The sequence below is a fragment of the Canis lupus genome, chromosome 36 (genome assembly GCF_011100685.1).
Source record: "Canis lupus familiaris isolate Mischka breed German Shepherd chromosome 36, alternate assembly UU_Cfam_GSD_1.0, whole genome shotgun sequence".
Lineage (NCBI taxonomy): Eukaryota > Metazoa > Chordata > Mammalia > Carnivora > Canidae > Canis > Canis lupus.
In genome coordinates, this window is record NC_049257.1 from 30,540,893 (window position 1) to 30,562,930 (window position 22,038).

The 22,038-nt window shown below is 43.1% G+C and overlaps 1 protein-coding gene across 7 annotated transcripts in view; it reads left to right on the forward strand.

Annotated features, from left to right (window-relative positions):
- Positions 1–22,038, forward strand: part of GULP1 (GULP PTB domain containing engulfment adaptor 1) — a 217,778-nt gene that overhangs the window by 116,109 nt on the left and 79,631 nt on the right. For all 7 annotated transcript variants that reach the window (XM_038585069.1, XM_038585070.1, XM_038585068.1 and 4 more), the window contains exons 3-4: positions 12,477–12,548; positions 18,065–18,126. In XM_038585069.1, coding sequence (XP_038440997.1) covers positions 12,521–12,548; positions 18,065–18,126 — 90 coding nt within the window. In that variant the 5' untranslated portion in view covers positions 12,477–12,520. The remainder of the gene's footprint in view (positions 1–12,476; positions 12,549–18,064; positions 18,127–22,038) is intronic.

The window sequence follows — 22,038 nt, forward strand, 5'->3', positions numbered from 1 at the left end:
CGCAAACAAGGTGGGGTTTCTCACACCAGCGCTTTGTGGGCCTGTGAGAATTCCTTCGGGACGAGTACTCGCCAGTGGGGTGTTCCGAGTTGTGGGCTCTCTGAACATCCAGTGTGTTAATAAGCATTATTTTTTTCAACTGAGTCGTGCTATTTCTACGCCATCACCAACGGTTCACGAAAAGCAGCTGAGTTTTCCTCAACTCTGTTTACGCATTAGAATCGCCCGAGGAGTTCTTAAAAAATATTAAAGGGCGGGACCCCATATTCTGGTTTAAATGGACCGAGTGAATCTTTGACACTTGATAGTTCTTGGTTTCTCCCTGGTGATTTCAATGAGTATGTAAAGGTGAGAACCCTTGTTACAACCCCCCCGTCCTCACCAGTATTGGGCACTTCACAATTTTCTAACTTTTCCAGTCAAATTAAAGTAATATGGCTTAAATTTGTGTCTTGGTGATCACTATTAAGTTTGAGCATTTGTCCATACACTTATTGGCCTCTCGGGCCGCCTCTTCTGTGCATTGGCAGTTATCGTTTGTCCCTTTTCCTCCAGGGTTACCCACTTTTTCTTACTGTTCCTGGGGAAAATCTTTGTTACTTCTTTACTTCTCATATATATTATTTCTTTATCAAATATACAGAGATAAGCTCTTTTTTTCCCTCAAATTCATCTTTGTCTATTATCTTTTCCGCGGCAGCCTTTTTTGAAATGAAATCTTTCATTATGATGCAATCAAATTGTTATTTTTGCATATTTTTCAAAAAATCCTTTCCTTGCTCTAAGTGAAAATAATATCCTTATTATTTCCTGTGTTTTCCTTATATTACATAGCTTTTATTTCTTATTCATAAAGGTATTAATTAATTTGGATCCCAACGTTAAATGTAAAATAGGGGAAGACTTGTATTTTTCTGTCTTATTGCATATTTTCTATTTAGTATGCTTTGTTTTTAATTTTTTTCATTTCCTACTGTCAATTGATAAAAATTTTTTTTGACTAATTTAGTGTGTATATATTATAGTTAATTGTAATTGCTCCTAAGACACATTTCAGGGATGCCTGGGTGGCTCAGTGGTTGAGTGTCTGCCTTTGGTCCAGGCCGTGACCCCAGGGTCCTGGGATTGAGTCCCACGTCGGGCTCCCTGCATGGAGCCTGCTTCTCCCTCTGCCTGTGTCTCTGCCTCCCTCTGTATCTTTCATGAATAAAAAAAAAAAAAAAAAGACACATTCCCATTCTTATGTTCCCACATTAATTCTTAAGTTTCAACACATGTAATTTCTCACAGTAGGTCAGTACTAGACTACATGTCATGTCACATCACAGCTGTTTGCTCTGTGCTCCATTATGTGGCAAACGCTTATTGAGATTTTCAGTTCCCGATTGTTACAGCTGTACATGTGTGTGTCTGACTCTTTCTTTATGCTTATATATCCATGTATCTTTCTATACATCTATTTTTTCTTTTTTTCTTTTTTAGTCCTACATTAGCTATTATTGTTTTTACGATAAAATACCGTAGTAAAATTTATGGTAATGCTATAGAGCTTCTCTCTTTTACAAAAGAAACTGGATTTCTCTCTCCTATTTTAATCCTACCCAGATTACCTTCAGGATTTTTTTTTTTCAGTATAATAAAGTAAAAGTACTTTTTCAGTAGTAAAAATTCTGAGGCATTGTATGTCTTTGACATTTTATTTTTTTAAGTAACATCCACACCCACCATGAGGCTCGAACTCACAACCCTGAGATGGAGTCGCGTGCTTTATGGACCAAGCCAGCCAAGGGCCCCCAGCACTGTGCGTCTTTATTACTCTCTCACATTATACTGTGGTTACTCCATGTGACGTTCGTGGTTCAAAATTCTTTTCTTTTAGAGCACCTTGAGAATATTGCTTACGTGTTTTTTGCATACTGTGTTACTATTTTGAGTTTTATTATCGATTTGGTTCTTGTTGCCATATAGGCCATCCTTTTCTGCCTGGAAGTGTCATATATTTTCATTGTGCATTTAATATTCTTAAATTTAGCATAATGTGCCTGCATCTGAGACTTTCAATTTAACACTTTTCATAATTTATTTTAATTCGTGAACATTCTCTTCATAATTGTTTTTACGTCTGGCCCGACCTCTCTCTTCGTCTCTATGTCCGTGTCCAGATTTTGGCACTTTTATTTCGACCCTTTATCCTCTTAGTAATTCTTTGACGTATCTTTGTTTTGTAGCCACCTCGGAGAGTTTCCCCATTTGATCTTCAAATTCAGTAATTCATCTCCGGGTCATACCATTCTGTCATTCAGTCGCATTTACTGTGGGTTTTTTAAAGTCTTAGCCCTCTACTGTGGCCCCATTACCCACTGATCTGTCATAGCTGCTAACTTGGAAAGTGGGTCCGTAACCCCTGGTGCACGGCTGTGGCCAGTGCTCCAGCCCAGGGCACCCAGCCACCTGGGCCATCAGACATGGGGCTCCTGGCTGAACAGACGGGGACAAACTCGTCGGAAGAGGGGCCAATAACACAGGAAATGAGGGTTTGGAGAGGAGAAAGGGAGAAATCGACTTCAGAAGGCAGCAGCGGGGAGCCTCAACTGGTGTCCCCCCCAACGGTGGACACCTGCTGTTTTACAGGGGGTGGTTGGCAGGTGAGCACGGGCAAGGAGCACGTGCAAGGAGCACGGGCGTCCGTGTCGCTCAGCCCTTCGTGAGGCAGGACAGGCCGTGGGGTGTTGTGCCCTGGGCCCCCCATTGCTATTGAGGCTTTTCTGGTTTGTTGGTTGGAATGTTCCGGTCTCGGCAAAGTATCTCCCTCAGGGCCTTCAGAAAGTGCGCCAAGAAAGCAGCGCAGTGTGTCTTAGAGTCCGAGCTGAGTGGCCTTGGTGACTCTTGGTTCTAAGTGTTGGGACCTGTAGTTGAGTAAGAAGCACAAGGACGAGACTGATGTTTTCCTTCCGGTTCCCCGAGCACTGATTTCTTACTCTTTTCTCATTTACAGATATTTCTTCCCCTGTCCTCATCCAAATACTATCTTCATTCCCTTCTATTCTTAGACTTTTGTTGGTTTGACAAATTTAACCCAAAGAATATTGCCTGTTCTGTATTGGAGTAAATTTTTTCTTTATTTTTGGCATTGGTACAGTTACTGTGTTTACTTGAGTTCGGCGGAACTTTTGTCTGAAAATATGCGTGACTTTATCAAATTGTTCATTAATTTATATTGTTTCAACCCATAACGTTGTTTCAATAGACGTTTTCCTGTCCAACAAAAGAAATATTTCCTATGTCGGAAAATCATCACGGCCTTTATCATTATTGGCTTGTTTATAATGTTTTCTTTGATGAAAAGGTGCATGGCCTTCATTTGTACGATTTATTGTAATTGTGTACAGTATGTGTAGCAAGATAACAGTATGGTTTTGTTCATCGATTACTGAGCAACTTTAGAGAGTTTCCTGATTCTGAAAATATCTTTAAGGTTTTTTATATTGTTGTACAGTTGAACAAGATTTTGGGAGCTAAGACGAGTTTGTATTAGAATAGGATATAAATTGTCTTAGAAGACCGAGCTTGTTAATTTGCTTTGTAAGTCAGCAGATACTATACGTATCTGCTGCTAGATAACTAACTAACTAGATGCTACGTATGGATGCAAGGATAAAATTCTTAAAACTCAGATTCATTTACTTTTCTAGGACATTCTTGCCATTCATTTTATGCTGACATGAGAGCATTCATTAGTGCAAGAGAATGAGAGCTCTAGCTCCATCTGAGTAGATATATTGAAAGGGAAAATTTTCAAATTAGTTCAATTAGTTCAGGGAACTAGGTTGAGGTTAGTTGCCAGAAATCTCTCTAATCTGATCAAATGGGGCGTCAAATAAAAAGCAAATCTGGGCTTATGTAAGGAGAGCTTGTTTGAAAAGATTACTGCAATCAGGGGAGGGAGGGAGGTTGTAATGGGGAGAGTTTGGCAACCTTGCATCTGGAGGCATCTCAAAGGTGAGGCCAAAAAGGGCTTTTCTTTTATGGGGAAGAGTAAACAAAGATGAGTGGGGGGTTGTGATTAGGGGCGGTGACCAGAGAAGCTTTACCCTGGGGTCAGCCGAGTTTTAGGAAAGATTATGAAGGAAAGGCTGCATCTGGTAAACTCAGGGCAGGTCAAAGTTAAGGATCCTGGAGGAAAGAGACGGGTTTTTTGCTAAAGATACGAGGCCCTAATGGAGTAGCGGAGATTTTGTCCAGACGGGTCGGAGCGGTGCCACAAACAGTTCAGCTAATCCTTCATGAAGCAAAGAATGGGAATTTGGAGGGTGTTTGCCTGGCCTTGTCATGAGTAAACGTGGGGAGAGCCCTGGATCTTATCTACATCAACTGGGGAAGGGTGGGTCTCTGCCCTGAGCCCTTTTCCAAAACACTGAGGGGTGGGGGATTTCCTTGACCTTTGTTGTTTTCTGAGATCACGGGCCTGAGCAAAGGTCAACCCGGTCAGGATGGTGGTGAAGATAAAGCGGCCTCTGGAGGGCGGCTTGGCCTGGCGAGGCTGGAGGACACCCACGGGGAGGGCGGGATCTGAGAGTAGGCCCTGCGTGGTTGTGGTGCCCGTGCCGGTGACGGGCTTGGGGCTATTTTTAGCTGTGGCCCAGCAGCACTGGGGGCGGGATCCAGCCCGGGCTCCCCCGTAAGGAAAGCTGGTTTCCCAGGGTAAATATTCAAAAGCTGTGTTTTCAAGGACCAGATTTCCTGTCCACCAGCTCTGTCCCGGAGCCCCCTGGCACGCGAGACACTCCCCATACCAAGGGAGAACATTCCAGGCTTCTTGTGAGGACGGCTTGAAAAGCCAGCAAAAGAAATGGTGTCTGGCTCTGACTTTTTTTTTTTTTTTTTTGCTCTTTCTTACAACACTTCCTTCAAACCAAACCCTATAGTATGATGAAAACAGGGAGTCCGGGCACATTTATAATTACTGTTTGTGAGAAGGTAAAGACAGAGACTGTGCTCACTGTAAAAACACCCACCCCAAAACCGCTGACGTCAAAGCAAAAGACTAAAATGAAAAAAAAAAAAAAAAAAGAGAGATAGAGAGATCCTTTCAGGTGGTTAAAAGAAGAACTCTTATGGGGTAGATGTTAAGATGAAGCAGGCTGGCGAGCCGGGCCCTCCCTGCAGCCAGGGAAGGGAGCTCTGCGGAGCCGTGGGAAGGGGGGACGTGTGGGCCCGAGGGGGGCGGCCGGACAGGGGCGGGCCCGAGGGGGGCGGCCGGACAGGGGCTCTGCAGCAACCCAGAAGAAAGCATTGTTTCTGGCAGGTCACCAACCCCGGGAGGGCCAGGGGTCCCACCAGGCGGACGACCTCACTAATGCTGATCAGGAAATTCCAGGCGGATCGCCTTAAAATTCCACTCCTGGGAGAGGCCAAAATTGCAAATTAGTTGAGGTATTAAGTCTTGGTTGGGCTTTAGCAGAAGTGACTCCATTTGGAGCCTGTTTCTTTTCAACAAAGTGAAACCCTAATAAGAGGTAAACAGTTTCAACCAGAACTAAAAATTTTTACATTGTTGCTTTGTTTTCAGAGATCAGCTGACTCTTCAGTGTCCATCTTGCAAATTCTAGGGAGATCAGCTGATTCTTCAGTGTCCATCTTGCAAATTCTAGTCTTTTAGTTAGTTTTCTTTTTTTTTTTTTAAGATTTTATTTATTTATTTATGAGAGACACACAGAGAGAGGCACTTGCAAGTTCTAGTCCTAAGGCCATGAAGCCTGGAGTGTCAGCCTCTGAGAGCATTGGTTGAGCAGTCAAGCCGCTTTATTCTCGTCTTTCAAAGGCCCTCGGATGGGTTGGCCAAGGATAATGTCACCTCAGCACCTGGCCCCGCTCACGGTCCCGGGCGGTTGGGGCAGCAGCACGAGGGCGCGCGGCCCGGTGGCCACAGCGGCGGCTCTGCAAGGACGCGGTCTTACGTGTAGAACCAAAATAAGAAGGAGAAAGAAAGTCTTGTCGTGACTTTAAAAAAAAAAATGGAGAAAAATTGAGCAGGACTTCCGCATTCACTTCAAAGTCTGATCTTCCAAGGGGAGCTGACCCCGGGACGCGGTCCGTCTCCACGCAGGACGGCAGGTGTGTCGTTCCCACGTCTGCTTCACGATGCAGAGCTTTGGGGGTCTGAAAAGATGCTTCTGCTGGCGCCGTCTCCTCAGATGATGACTGCGCCCCGCAGAGAGCAGCCGAGCTCCCCTGAGGGACAGAAGGTGATGAAGAAACCCGGGGAGAGAGAGACTTGATCGATCCCTGAAGGAGGGTGTAGGGGATCCTCTCAGGCTCTAACTCTCCAAGCCGAGCTCGACGCCTGCCGGGGGTGTGGGGCGCGGGCCCTGACCGTGTGGGGGCCACGGGGCCACCGGGGCCGCGGGGCTGTCCTTTGACCTTGGAAGCGCCCGGGGAGGCCCTGATCGCAGAGGCTGGGTGCTGACGCCACCCCCGCCCCACGTGCAGAAGGTCTCTGCAGCGGGGCCAACCTGTAACGAGGCCGTCATTGCCGATGCTCCCTGCACGGCAGTCAGAGGGCCCGGCGCCGGCAGGTGCCTGTCGCATGTGCTTGTCCCCTTACAGCACAAAGTACTATCAGGACCCCAGCGGTTGGCACTTGGTAGCTTCCGTGCCCAGAAGGCGTAGGTTGGATGTGCCCATCTCTTTGACGATTGTAGCCCTTCTTTTGACTTCACTCCCGGCATCAGAGGAAACTCAGATTTCATTCTGCTCTGCGGACCCGTATGCGGGACCTTATACATTAGGGTTTTCTTGCACGTAGACCGCCGTGAAGGGCTGGCCGCGTTGCAGGGTGCCCGGACGTGCCCTTGGCCTTCCCGGCTCCTGGCCGAAGTCTCCCCGAGAAGCGCAGGAGGGCCAGTGCCGCTCTGAGGCCCGCAGCGCCTGGCAGGGAGCCCTGTGCCCAGCCGAGCTCCGCGTACCTGTTCTGCCCAAACCTCCTTTCCTGTCTCACCTCCGACCTTTGCTCACCTGGGAGACGCCTGCCCACGGCCTCCCTGAGATCATCACCTTGAACGACTCGGTCATCTGTGCTTCACCCTCTAGCTCTCAGTGCATCTGCCTCTTTGACGGACTGCTCCCTACCTGCCGAGCCCGCGCCCGTTATCCCCATCTCTCCAAGACGTAAGCACCTTGAAGGCAGCGACCGAGTCCTATTTATTTCCCCTTTTCCTTCGCTTCTCTGACGCTTGTCACCAAAGTGCTCTCATCGTGTATCTATTGGAAGAACAAAGGATGTTTAATGAGAGTATGAGACATGGGTCAGTCTCATAAAATAAGGAAAAAATAATGGTAAGCATCTATATCCCGCGTCAAGAAACTTCAGAGAACATTCATGTTGCTATTTCTTAGTAAATTATTAATATATAAATATTAATATATTAAAGTGCTCTTTAGCACATCGTGTGGTCCCTCCTCCTAGTGATGTGGATCTCAGTTAGTGTACCGGTCAGTTTTCCTGCCTACCCTTAGGTAGTATTGACACACAGACGCCGAGTCTTTGCAGATTATGGCCACAAAATACAATGAAGAAGAATATTGTAAGGTGCCTTAAAATTTGGAGATTTATTTATTTATTTATTATTATTTTTTTAATTTGGAGATTTAAACAGAGAACCTTTACAATAGATACTAATTAGATCAAGAAGAGCCAAAAATGAGCTGAGTGCTCTGAGTAGGATTTTGGAAGCTACACGAACTATTGGAAGCAATGAAGTTCCAGGACTCAGCCACTCTAGAGGACTCAGCAACTCTGAGCAGCTACTGGGGCACTAAAATTGCCTGATGTTCCCTTATGGTTACCTTCTTCTTCTTTTTTTAAAAATATTTTATTTATCTATTCATGAGAGTCACAGAGAGAGAGACAGAGACGCAGGCAGAGGGAGAAGCAGGCTTCATGCAGGGAGCCCGATATGGGACTCGATCCCGGGACCCCGAGGTCATGACCTGAGCCAAAGGCAGACGCTCCACCGCTGAGCCCCCCAGGCATCCCTCAAGATTACCTCCTTGAATTACGTGTTTTTAATAAGTCCACAAAGTGAGAATTAAAAAAACACATTTACAGGAGAAGCAACTGTGGTTGTTTGTTGTTTTTTGACTTTACCTGATTTCCCTTCCTAGAACTAAGCCGCGTGATTAGACTCCATCGTGAGATCAGAAATAATCTAAAATAATGAACAACAGGATCTTACCGATTTAGGATTCATTTAATATGAATTATGTTTTAATCAATTTCCAAGTTCTTTAAAATTTTAACCTTAAAAGAATTCCCAGGAAAATTCAATTTTAAATATACTCATAAGGGTAAAATGAAATTCAGAAGTAGCCGTTTTATGGGCCTCGGTATTACACCACATATAGTTTCTTTAGTCATAACAATGTTATTTATTTATTTAAGAAGAGCCTGGGCAGCGGGTTGCAAAGCAGGAAACTGCCGTTCGTTAAGAAGCCGCTCTCGACTTCCCCTGAACCAGTGGTGTGTGAATATCCGTGGATTTACCTCGGTGGCCGGCCTTCAAACCTGGGTCTATACTGTATTCACTTAAAGAGATGATCGTTGGCCCCAGACTTTTTTAAAAAAGACTTCGGCCTGGGACGCCCGGGTGGCTCCGCAGTTGAGCGTCTGTCTTTGGCTCAGGTCGTGACCCCGGGGCCCTGGGGTCCAGGTCCCGCACCTGCTCCCCCTGCTTGCGCTCGCTCCCTGTCAAGTAAATACATAACATCTCAAAGGGAAAAAAAGAGGAGTAGAATTGTCTGCACAGACCTGCAGGGCTCTGTGTAATATGGGAGGGCTTCTGAAGTTTGGCCGAGCGGTGATAGGGACGGAATCTGTGTGAGCGCTGAGAGCGCACCACGCAGCACTGTCAACCCCGGAGCACTCAGGCATGTCAAACCAGGAGAGCACGGACAGACACACGCGGGGACACACGCTTCAGGGGTCAGCCTTGAAGAGTAAAGTTAAATGAGGAATCTCACACGGAACTGATGGCCCCACAAATTGTTTCAGCCTTTGGTATACTCTTAAAAAAAAAAAAAAAGAAAACCCAAGTAGTCATACTTTAGACCTCATATAATTTTTACTCTGGAATGCAATTTTATGGAAAAAAAAATCAGTAAAAGACATTTATGTGGATTATTCTCTCTGTATATTACGTAGCTAGGATTTAGAGATAATTTTTTTTTAGAGATAATTTTTTTTACCGATAAGGAAATTATGCATCCATGTATAAGAGGCCACCGAAACAATGTTTATCAAAAGTTTGTTTGAAAAGAAAGATTTATGTAATACCGTAAATTGAAATAAAGTTTATTCAGAACTTAGATTTCTTAAACTTCACACGTAGTAAGTTGGTACCAATATAGATCTTACTACCTCAGCTCTAAAGTACATTAAAACATACGTTATTAATACATTAAATGGTATATCAATGCTAATTTAGCCTTAGCGCTACAGTCTGAGCTGGGGATAGCGAGCAAAACCAGCATCTGCTTATTTTCTAGGCGGGGGGGGAGGGGGGGCGTTAAGATCTGTTTTGCAAAGAAAGAGTAAAATGTCAAAGGATCAAATACATATGCTAAAAACAATTGTTTGGAAGGTGGAATTTTGGTGTTTATTTATATGATAAGAACGGCTTATCTGATATCTCCTGAAATTTGTATCTACGTGTATTGTGAGCAGGTGAAAATGCTCCTGCTGTTTTATTTTGTTTTATTTTATTTTTTATTTTTTTAATTTTTATTATTTTTATTATTTTTATTTTTATTTTTTTGCTCCTGCTGTTTTAGAGCCATAGGATTGTAGCCACATTTCATACCCTCCCTATCTGGCCTCCTGGCCTTTATATGATCATGTCAGGGTTGTTTTATTTATTTATTTTCTTTCTGTCTATATGCCCCGGAAGAGTTTATATTATATTCTTTATTTAAAATACACCCAATTTAAAAAAATAAATTAAAAAAAATAAAATACACCCAATTTTATGAAATTTAAGATTTCAGGGTGTTAAACTCCATCCTTATATTTCACAACCTGCTACTGTTGGAAGTGTCCACCTGAGAACTCCTGCATTTGAGCTGCTGATTAATAGATTTCATGGTAATTTTATTTTTCCAGGTAAATTGTACATCATGTTCAGATGCGTTTTGTTTCTTTTCTTTTTTTTAATTATTTTTTTATTTCTTTATTTTTTTGGTTTTGCTTCTTTTCTGCTAGTTTTTTTTTATCTTCGCTTCTTCCTCCAGGATACAACCAATCAATAACCATCTCTCTTAGGTTCTAGGTGAAAAGCAGCTTTTGGGAGAAGACAGCGTATATTTCGTCCGAATTGTACTCCCTTGTTTACCTTGCAGAGTGACTGGCCCTCATGATTGATAAGGGGTTTCTGAATGAATAAGTTAATTATTTGTAATAAATAAAGTCATTTCAATCATTGCTTCCAGAATAGTATTTTCTGTATCACAGAAAAGAAGCCATATTATATCATTAGTATAAATGACATGATCACTTTGGTGTTTTAATTTTTTTTTATATTTAAAAGCCCCTTTTATTATATTATATTTTATTTTATTTTTTATTTTTTTTGTAAATTTATTTTTTGTGGTGTTCAATTTGCCAACATCTAGAATAACACCCAGTGCCCATCCCATCAAGTGCCCCCCTCAGTGCCCGTCACACCGTCACCACCACTCTGCTGTTTTGGGATTTTTTTTGCTTATTTAATTAATTATTTATTTATTTTTTCACTCTGGTGTTTTAATTTTTAAAATATATTCTCTACCTGCCATTATTAATGGCATATCGTGAGCAGGTGAGTAAAGTATGAGGTCAGTAAGAGCCTGATATTACTGTGTCCTTATGTAAGTGCACAAAACAATACCTAGTAATAATATTTCATAATTCCTGTTAACCGGTTTCATTGGGAGTAGAAATGCCGGAACAGAGATCCCAGTAATTTCACTGTAAAAATGACTTTATGATAAAGATCGATCTCTCTGCTGGGTCTTATTGCTGTAGATTTATGGAGAGTGTTACGGTCTGACGGTTGATAGAGCCCCGAAGTTCACACGTTGAAATCCCCCAAAGTGGCGTTTTGAGCTGGGCCTTTGTAAGGTAATGAGGTTTAGATGAGGTCATCCGGGGGAGGCCGTGTCTTTATAAAAAGAGGAAAAATAAGAGCCTCCTCTCTCTGCCATGTGAGGACACGGCCAGAGTCGTGCCCTGGAGGCCGGAGCAGGGCCCTCAGCAGCCCCTCGCCCCGGTCATGCGGTCACGGCGTCCCTACGCGGGCCACGCTGAGCCACACGGAGGCTGATACCAAGAAGCCGGGGCCCGCAGCAGCCAGAACCCAAAAATGTGGAGGCGACCCAGGCGCTGGGCAGCAGGTGGAAGCTGGCGGCGTCTTGGGGTGCGGGTCACAGGGGCGCGGACGGCCGGGCGGGCTGCTCCAGGCCGCTCAGGCGCCAGCTCGGAGGGAGAGGCGGGCGGCTTCTGGAGGACCCGTAAATGATGGAGAACGCAGCGTGGTGGTGGGCTGGCTGCGTGGCCACTCGGAGGAGGACAGCGGGCAGCGTGGTGCTTGTGTCCCAGCGGTTCGTGGACAGCGGAACCGCAGCGAAGGACGTTGGACGCTCGGTGGAGAACATCTCGAAGCAGCGTGTCGGAAGAGGGGCTCGGTTCCTTCCTACTGATTCTAGTAAAATGTGAGAAGAAAAAAATGATTTCAGGAAAAGGAATCGTTAGACCAAAGAGACATGGTACTTCAAGATCTGGAGGAGCGTCAGCCTGGCACGTGGCGGGGAGCACCAGGCACGTGGCTGGCGGCCCTTTGACAGCTTCCCCGGGGGAGGCCGCGGACGCAGGCGGCAAGGCTTTGGCACGGAGCCCAGGAGGCCTGGATGGCGGTGGCTGTGCTGGGAGCGTGCATCGTTCGCCAGGACGAGGGACAAACGGCCCCGAGGCCAACCCCGAGCTCCGGGCTCGCGTGGGCTCCAGCGGGCGGGCCAGCGGCTCCCCAGCCCCGGGCCCGGTGCCTCCTGGGGACGCACACGGCCACCGTCGGGGTCACAGACCTCTGCTGACAGTGACCCCAAGGTGTGCTGCATCCCTTAGCCGTCAACTAAGGGGGTCCCTCCTCTTTCTCCCGAAATTTGCGGATAAATGTAGTGAACAATGCACGTATGGAGGAGGGAGACAAGAAGATCGATGAACTTTGTGGAAAATTTCTTTGAGGCATTGTTCTTGTCCGCTGTGCCGCCGGAGTCTCGAGTTCCCCCTGTGTGTTCTTACCCAGAGGCTCTTCGGGCATTTCAGAATATTCTTTATAGATATTGAAAAAAAATAAATTCAAAAGACTTTGCGATTAAAATGCATGTGCATGAAGGAGGTGGGCCCAAATGTCTTTACTGACGCTTTGGCACGTTGTTATTCCTTTTAGGACATAAAGTGTGACTGAACCGGACGCCTGCGTGGCTGGTCATCATGAACCGTGCTTTCAGCAGGAAGAAAGGTAAGTGCACCTGCTTAAGGACCCCGAGGGTCAGTCCGCGCCGCTGAAAATCAGGCGGAGCCGGGGAATCAGCCTTTCCTCTTGTGAAACCTTGTGGCTCAGGGATGAAGTCCAGATACAGCGACCCACGCCCGCGCACCTGCTGCTTGACCTTTGGTTGTCACCCTAACGGGACGGCAGCCGTTTGATGCGCGTGTTTCGGGATACGTTGATGATGCTACGTTTCCTGGATCATTTTACTCTGTGGCGTGAAATGCCAAAAAATAAATAAGTAAATAAAGCGATGGGAAAGGCATCCAAGTAGGCCCGCATACGAATAGAAGACACCGCTGGTTAAATGACCTTTTTTATTTTTTTTTAATTTATTTTTTATTTTTATTTATTTATTTATTTATTTATTTATTTATTTATTTTTAAGGAGCAATGAGACGTGGCATTCAGCAGGTATTTCGGGGTACGCTCAGCACAGATGGAGGCCTCTGGTAGATTTACGTGCTTCAGTGCGTGTGTGTTTGGGAGCGGTTGCTTGGTGAGGGAGCCAGGGCTTGTCCTGTGTGATGTGCCGTCAGCGAAGGGGGTGAGCAAAGCTCTTTGGGTTCAGAGCGAGCGGCAGCAGGGACCACGGGGCACAGAAGCCGGGCTGCATCCCACGCTGCGATCACGCCGGAGGCTGACAGGCGTGGGTCTGAGACCTGCACGTCCGTTCTCGTTCGTACACCCCTGATATTTGGGGGACGCCCCTTCGTGCTGGGCAGGGAGGATGTGGGTCCACGCGTGATGATCAGAGGCCCCCGTTGCCTCCTCGTGTCCGTATAACGGACAGTCCAGGGCCACAAGGTCGTCTGCTGTGTTGGTTCCACGAAGCCCGACGCGCTGTGTGGACCCTGAGGACTCAGCAGACAGGCTGGGGGTGGGGGGCGGCTTCGGGCCTTGGGGCCTTGGGGCCTCCCCACTGTGCACCTTGCTGAGCTGCCGTCACGGGGCTGACTTCAGGAAAGGTCCAGTCGGGGTAACTACAGGGGCGTCCACGTAAGCGGGACACAATCCCCACAAAGCCGAGCAGACACGCAGCGGGATTCCCCAAAGCTCAGACGTTCTTGTTACGGAGTGAGACACCCGCGCACGCTCGGCTGTGGGGCCCGATGGGTAGCCCTAATGTGGACTGTCAGGCTCCTGGCAGCTCCTGGAAACTAGCACTGTATTTTTTTTTTTTTTTTTTTTTTTTTTTTTTTTTACTAGCACTCTATTATTTTAGGTTTTTTTTTTTTTTTTTCTGAATAAGGGGAATGCAAAAATGGCATTTATTGTCATCTATAGCTTGGTTCAGATTTAAAACACCTACTGAACGTGGAGTGGACATAATGTTTCTTTGAAAAATCTCCTTTACTAGTAGGAAAAGAATCCAGAAGTGATTCTCTGATACGTGGAAGTATTTCTTTTTTTTTTTTTTTTTTAACGTGGAAGTATTTTTAACGAAGTGATAAAAGTCTTACATCAACGACTCATCACTTTAATCATATTATTTTTATGTTTTTTAAAGATGTTATTGATTTATTTGAGAGAGGAGCAGAGGGAGAGGGAGAGGAACAGGCCAACCCCGCACTGAGCGCGGAGCCCGACGCAGGGCTCAGTCTGGTGACCCTGAGGTCAGGACCTGGGCCAAAACAAGAGTTGGTCGCTCAGCTGGCTGAGCCACCCAGACACTCCACCGTCTTATTTTTTTTTAAACACTCATTTTAATTTTATTTTATTTATTCATTCATGAGAGACCCACAGAGAGAGGCAGAGACACAGGCAGAGGGAGAAGCAGGCTCCTTGCAGGGAGCCCGATGTGGGACTCGATCCCGGGACCCAGGGTCACACCCTGGGCCGAAGGCAGATGCTCAACCCCTGAGCCCCCAGGTGCCCCTAAGAAACACATCTAGACTCTTTCCATTTGTTTACAATTCCCATGGTTTTAAAGTTAAAACTCCCAATTTCTAATTTCCCTTTAGTTGAAGAGGATGTCGGACTTTTTCACTGAGAAATCCCAAGTAACCAGCAATTAGATGGTTACTTAGATGACGGCGGGAGTGCGGCCACGGGGAAGGTTGGAAACAGGAAGGTTAGAGAATCAGGAAACAGAAGCACTTGTTCTGCTTTGCCTCCTTCTCTTTAAAAAAATTTCTTGTGATTTCTTTTCTTCCCCCCAAATCTAATGATTAAATATCCTCAGGGGGAAATTATTGATCAATATTTTATTCTAATTTCAAGGTAGAACTTGAAACTTATCTTAAACTCAAACATATATATATATATTATATATATATATAATATATATATATATATATTTTTTCCCCTTTCATCAACCCTTCCAATTAGTGTTTTGTCTGATAGTCTTTGAATTGGCTGGTGACCCCACTGATTTTCTTTGCAAGTACTTTAATGCTACAAATTCTAAAAAAATAAGACTGCACGTATTAGAATTGCTTTATTTGGACTATTTTGAAGACATCTGTAAAAATTAGCCTGACCTCATAACCACGGTTACATTTTAATGAATGTATTTGTTCTGTAGCTCCTTTTCTTACGTTAGCTTTATCTTTGAATTTTGAAAATCCTATCTTCTATTCATTACGTCAAAACTGAATAGTTTATTTTTTTATTTTTATTTTTTTATTTCACTTATATGTGGAATTTTTTTTATAAATTTATTTTCTTATTGGTGTTCAATTTGCCAACATATAGAATAACACCCAGTGCTCATCCCGTCAAGTGTCCCCCTCAGCGCCCGTCACCCCGTCACCCCCACCCCCCGCCCTCCTCCCCTTCCACCACCGCTAGCTCGTTTCCCAGAGTTAGGAGTCTCTCATGGTCTGTCTCCCTCTCTGATATTTCCCACTCATTTTTTCTCCTTTCCCCTTTATTCCCTTTCACTATTTTTTATATTCCCCAAATGAATGAGACCATATAATGTTTGTCCTTCTCCGATTGACACTTATTTCACTCAGCATAATCCCCTCCAGTTAGAAACGACAAATACCCACCATTTGCTTCGACGTGGATGGAACTGGAGGATAAAACTGAATAGTTTAGTAGAAAAGCAGAAAATATTGAATGTGAGTAAATGTGATTAAATAATTCAACTTACTACACTTCCTATTTTTTAACCTGTCAGTTGACACGCTGATGAGTAGACATAACCAGAGTGAACAGCACATGCAATTCGGTATTTCAATATTATTTCCCTTTTTTATGACCCATTTATATGCATCTGTTCACCCAACAGTATCTCGTTTTGAACTTGATGTACTCAAAGTAGACGCTTTAAGCTCTGGCGATACAGTAATGACGACGTGACTGCGTCGTTCTTGATGAGCTCTTCATCTAAGTGCATTTTGAACACTTGGATGTGTTGACCCAGCCGTCAGAATGGCTTAACGCTTGCCCAATATTTTGAAATGCTGGCATTCCCCTTCACATGACCGTTTGCTCTTGAGTTAGTGACGGCAGTTTAATTTCAAGGAAAAGGACGTGTTCCAGAGTATCCGTGTTCCATTATCTGATTGCATTTGTGGGCACAGGTAGCGACCAGGGACCGTCGTCCATACTCCGTCCTCAAGGTCGGGCACAGCTATAGGACCAAGATAGTTTAATTCTGTCAGTTTTTTCTTCTGCCGAAGTATACATTAGGATGCCAGTAGGGAGGCGTTGTGGAAATCCCTCGGGTCTCGTAAGCGAACTGCCGTCCTCGAGGTGGGTGGTGAAGCCATCCTGGCTCCATGATGTGGATGTAGGTATTTTGTCATTGTAGCAACTGCGGCTTATCCACCGCTCGCTTATGACTGTGATTACCTTAATCTGTCATCGGTGCCCCCTGGATACTCCTGCCATCTTTCTGGGTCACTGCGGTACAAGACTCTAACAGATGTAGTATCATCAGCTTTCAACTCAGAGTATCTTACAGGAGAAAGCAATTGTCCCTCTGCCCCAGGGTTGGGATGGACCGTCATATTCAGAGGTAGATGTTAGAACCTTCCAAGCAGGGTTGTGTATCTTGGAAGAGGAGACATGAGAAGAAATGAGTTATGGGGGTTAAAAAAAATAAATTGGATTTTTTTTTTCTTTTTAGGTTTCTTAGAGGCAGATCTTTGTCTTTATTGTTTTGATATTTTTATTGTTCTGGTGTATAGCATTGCAATTTGTTTCTTTCAATATGGAAGGGCAAGACTATACCCTAAATCTACGTACAAATTGTTCTTGAATTAATCATATCGCTCGTCAGTGGCAGTCATAAGAAGAAAACTGTAATTAAAATAAAAATCCTTACAGGAAATAAAAATTTCGCACATCAACGTCAATAGCAATATGTCAGTATTGCTTTTTGCAGCTTAGAATGTATTGCTTCTCAGAACACTGGCCCCAAGTACAACTAGCACTTATCCACTCGAGTAGCCAGAAATAGCCCTGAAATGCACCATAAGCTTGGGATGTTTATTGATCCCTCATTTTTGTCTTGGAAATTCTTATGAATATTGCATTGTACCCCATAAAGATATTTAATATAAAAATAGTGCATTATTTTCCAAATGGTGTAAAATAATTGACATTCCAGAAATAGAAGCCTTTTTCTCTCTGTCTTACATTCTTCCAGTTTGGGAACATATTAATGATATCAAACCAGTTCCTGTTCACATCATTTTCAAATGTTCTGAATTGAATGTTGAAAATACTTTGTTAGTAATCTGTTTCCTTTCAGTACGTATTTATTTACTACTTTTCATGGTAAAGTTGATTCTATTCTGTTGGTTATATTGATTCTAAACTTTTAAATTGCGTGAGGAATAAAATATTCACAAAACTCTGCTAAAGGAGACAACAGTTTCTGAAGACTGTGAAAGTTTACTACAAACAAATGGAATTTCCAAAAAATGGTCAAGTTTGATTAGTGTAATGTTTTTTGTTTTTTCCCCACTTATACATTCCACAAAATATTTTGGAAGGTCTGTAGAATGTATAAATAAAATTCAAATATGAATGAAAAATATTTTTCTAATGATATGCAATATAAATTACTTTCAGTATCTTCTATTATTTTAGTTACTTTTATTTTTAATATTCTCTTATACTATCTAAGGAATATTTTAAAGATTTAGGATTTATATATTGATCAGGGAATTAAAAAAAACTGTAAATCATGAGAGTATAAAAGGAAAGAAGAAATGTGTCACATAATTACATAATTGATATAATTGTAGTCCACTGAGTTTTTTTTATACTCTTTAAAACCTTAGTATCATTTTATTATGTGAATACTTTTTAAAGGAAAAGCTAGAGACTTTTATGCCAAGAAAGACTCTTATAAGCACTTTCCAGCTATGCTGTTCTCCTATCTGAATAGTTACTCTTTCTCCATTTAGCAAAAGAATCACGATTTAGAAATGCTCCCACCCATATCAGACTCCTTATGTTAATGAATGAGTATGACACCCCGAGAACGTGTAATTTAATTTAACCTTGTGTATTCTTCATTGCAGACAAAACATGGATGCATACGCCTGAAGCTTTATCAAAACATTACATTCCCTATAATGCAAAGGTAAAATGGTTTATATGATATTTAATTTATTTTGTTATAGTATTATTATTAAATTCGTGGTTGATCTAAGAGATTCCTTATGCAGTCCTATTGATGGCATTTCCTCGTAGATGATCCCTATAAAAACGTTTGCATAAGTAATTTTGTAATCTATAGTGTGGGAAGTGATTTTCCTCTCCAAATAAGTCTTTTCTTCCTCCATCACTTCAAATAAGTAATTATTTTATTTAGTTATAAAGAGTATTCTTTATAATTTCTGTCTGTCGTGCTTGTATTTTCTTCAAATGATTTTGGCTATCTTTGAAATTATTTGCAGTATCATGGCCTGTAGGAAAGAAAACAATCAACAAATTAACTTCCTTTAAAAGCATTTTAATGTTGCATTACATAGACAACTGTTAAAACTAACCTGATCATGAGAGAAATGAGCTGCAATTGTAATTAATGCAATTTTCATTCAAAAAGAGAGACAAAACTTAAACTATTAAGAAAACATAGAAAAACACAGTTTTTGACTCTTTGGTTCAGTTTTATTCATTTTCATAAAGAAATAGAAACAATCTGTGCTCCATATCCTTAAAGATTTGATTCATTGTTGACATTGGAAAAGTGGGTGAATGAACGAATGCACTTCACAAACAAGTCTTTAAAGAAAAGTGTTATTGTATAATGAGGGAGCGCAAAACCTGAAATAGATTTTGAGTCTAAACTTGGAAGACACAGAAGAGAAAGTTGTGTTGGGGAACAAGCGAGTGGGTCAGATTTAACTGGCCTTCGGTTTAACTGAGCTTTGGACAAAGTGTGGGGAAAACAAAACGATAAAATTATTTTTATGAGAGAACTTAATTAGCAAACTCTATACTGGGATATAATGAGATGAGGTGCAAGGAATGATGTCCGGAAAAAGGGAAAAAAAAACAAACAAACCATACTTTGAACAGAAAGTCAGTGCTGTTTAATAAAGAACCTCTTGAGGGCTGGTCTGAGTCTGAATCAGTAGAAAGAAGCATTTAAAAGACCACCTAGTGGTTCATCCAGTGCTGTGGCTCAGCTGTGAACTTTGTAGAGTATCGCAAGTCCCATTTTTCTTGCTGGCTCCGTTAGCAAAGAAATACTCTAAAATATTTCCAGTATAAAGCTCATATGCTCGAAATCACAGCAATGCTTAGGACTGTCCCATAATGTTAACATATGGTTTGATTGCCATGATTTAGCATGAAAAATTTGGTTAGCTGAATGAGAAAAATTGAGCTAATATTATCAATATCTTCCACAGATATTCTTCCTATTAGCTATTGAGAAACTATATGAAAACTATTTAGAAAAAAAATTCATCTTGAAGATGACTGTTATTTTAAAGGGCATGTTCAGTTTTTGATAATATTATTGGTCATACTAGAATCATATCTTTTAAGGGAAACCACCACGTATTATTTATTTTTACATATGATTGAAGTGTCTCATTTTGAAAAACTCGTTTATAAAGGATTGGGAGATTCTGAGTAGAACCATCCTTAACTCTGTGGGTTAATGTGAACAATGGGGATCTGCTTGTCTACATAGAAAAGTTGCCTGGAAGAAAAAAAAAGAAAAGAAAAGAAAAGTTGCCTGGGCTAGTCCACAGTGCAGACAACTATAAGACATGCCACGTGAAGTAGAGTGCACAAAACCTCTTCCCAGATGGGGGTCAGTAAATTATGGAAGAGCAGGTTGGTTTTGTCCTGTTCTGATATGGCCTCCCGAGTGGTAACACATGTCGTGTATGCTAAGTGGTATTGAAACTATCTGAGGAACATTATTTTTTTTTTTTCTGAATTCCTTCTTTTTGTGTGGGACGTTATAAACTCATCATTAGTAGTTATTTTTGAAAATTTTGTAGTTTTTTTGAAAATTTTGTTTGTCACTTTAGAGTACATGACACTTGAAGACCAAATCCATGTCCACAGGATGTGCCTTAGTACAACCACCAAAGATATCGAGTCTTGGGGCGCCTGGCTGGCTCCCCATACAGCATGTGGTTGATCTCAGGGTCATGAGTTCAAGCCCCATGTTAGGTGTAACATTTACTTTAAAAAACACAATAAAAATATTAACAGAACAAAAGGGTAAAAAAAATAAAAAATAAACAAATACGGAAGGTTAATAAATATACAGAAAAGATCCTCCACTTATGATCACATAAGTGCTTAAAAAAATACAGACTCTATATATTTGACGAATTAATGCATAATAACTTTTCCAAAGTAATTACAAAGTACTTACATTTCAGTGGGCCCTCATATGTGCCGGGTACATGGTCTCATTTATTATTTGCCGTGATCCAGTATGGTGATTATTAATCTTTACGTGAGAGAAAACATTATACTTTAAGTGAGAGAAAACTAAGGCTGAAAAGTTAAGTAGTCCGTCTATTGTCACAGAATTTGTGAGACGGAGCCAGAGTAATAAACTGAAGTCTACATGATTTCAAAGATCTGCTGTTTTTTATGTACATAGTAACACTCAGTTATTCCTTCATCTATTGCATTGCTGAGACGTAGAAGGCGCCATTACGGAAATGTCAGAATATTGGGGAAGCCTCAGTGCCCTATGACACGTCTTATATTCTCACGGGCCTTATTGTCTTAAGGAAATACACAAAAATAACCAATGTAGGGGCACCTGGGGGCTCAGCTCGGGTCATGACCCTGGGGGGGCTGGGAAGGAGCCCCATGTCAGGCCCCCTGCCCAGCACGGAGTCTGCTTCTCCCTCTTCCCCTGCCCCTCCCCCTGCTCATTCTCCCCCTCTCTCTCTGTCTCTCTCAAATAAATAAATGAAATATTGAGGAAAAATAACCAACATAAAAGTCAGGTCATGTTCTGTGTCATTCAAATGAAAGTTATGGAGATTCAGAGAATGGAGTGACTCCTGATTTATGGAAAATGGGACCGAGGTCGAATTTCCTAGGGTCAAACAAGGGGCGAGTGACTGTGAGTAGGATCCCTAAGGTCGAGGTGTGGACTGGGTATGACAAGAGGCAGGCTGGGGCATAAAGCACTGTAATGCTACAGTATCTCATGAGCAAAGGGGCCACGTGATAGCAGAGCTGCCAGGGGTGTGAGGCGTCCACACACACGGATCCCCCGTCTTTCGATGAGCGGGTTGCAGCTGTGGCTGGCGTGACCAGACCAGAGAGCATGGCATGGGCCATCAGGGAGGGTGGGCGGGGGCCTAGCAGGGACCAGCCACACGTGGCACTTCTTCCTCAGGGCCGCCGCAGTCCTCTTCCCGAGGCCCTTACCCCGATGGCATCAGGCCCACTCATACCATCCCGGGTATCCTCTTACACACACACTCAGCTGGTGATAGACGCCAATCGTACCCATAAGTCGGCTTTATGGCAGCGCCTGGCTTAGTATCTGGTCGAGTTACCGGGTGGCGTAAGCTGCCACGCCGACACGAAGCGCGGGCCGTCGCGGTGCTAGTGATGCACGAGGCTAACAGGACAAATTGGGAAGGCGTTGCCTGGCAGGAGAAGCAGTTTGAGGGGTCAGTTAGTAATCCCAATTAAGTGGGATGATGAAGATAAATCCGACATGTCTGAGAGTTGATCTGGATCAAGAGAGAGAGGATGATATCCAGCTTCTTAGGAAGTTACTTTAATGGGCCAAGAGTGTGGTCCTAAGTTTTTATAGGATAAGAGATAAACCTATCATCATAGGAAAAAAAGATGTGCTAACTCTTGCAGGGACGGAACTGATGCAACAGAGGAATATTTTATATGTGGGGGAAAAAGAAAAGTATCTACGTCCATCCTGGCTAAAAGGAGGACTGAGCATCCCATTAAGACTTCCATCACTTTGTTCACTTTTTGGAACCACTGGTAAGAGATTCATCTGATAAATTTACCAGATCAGTGCAAGAATCATAAT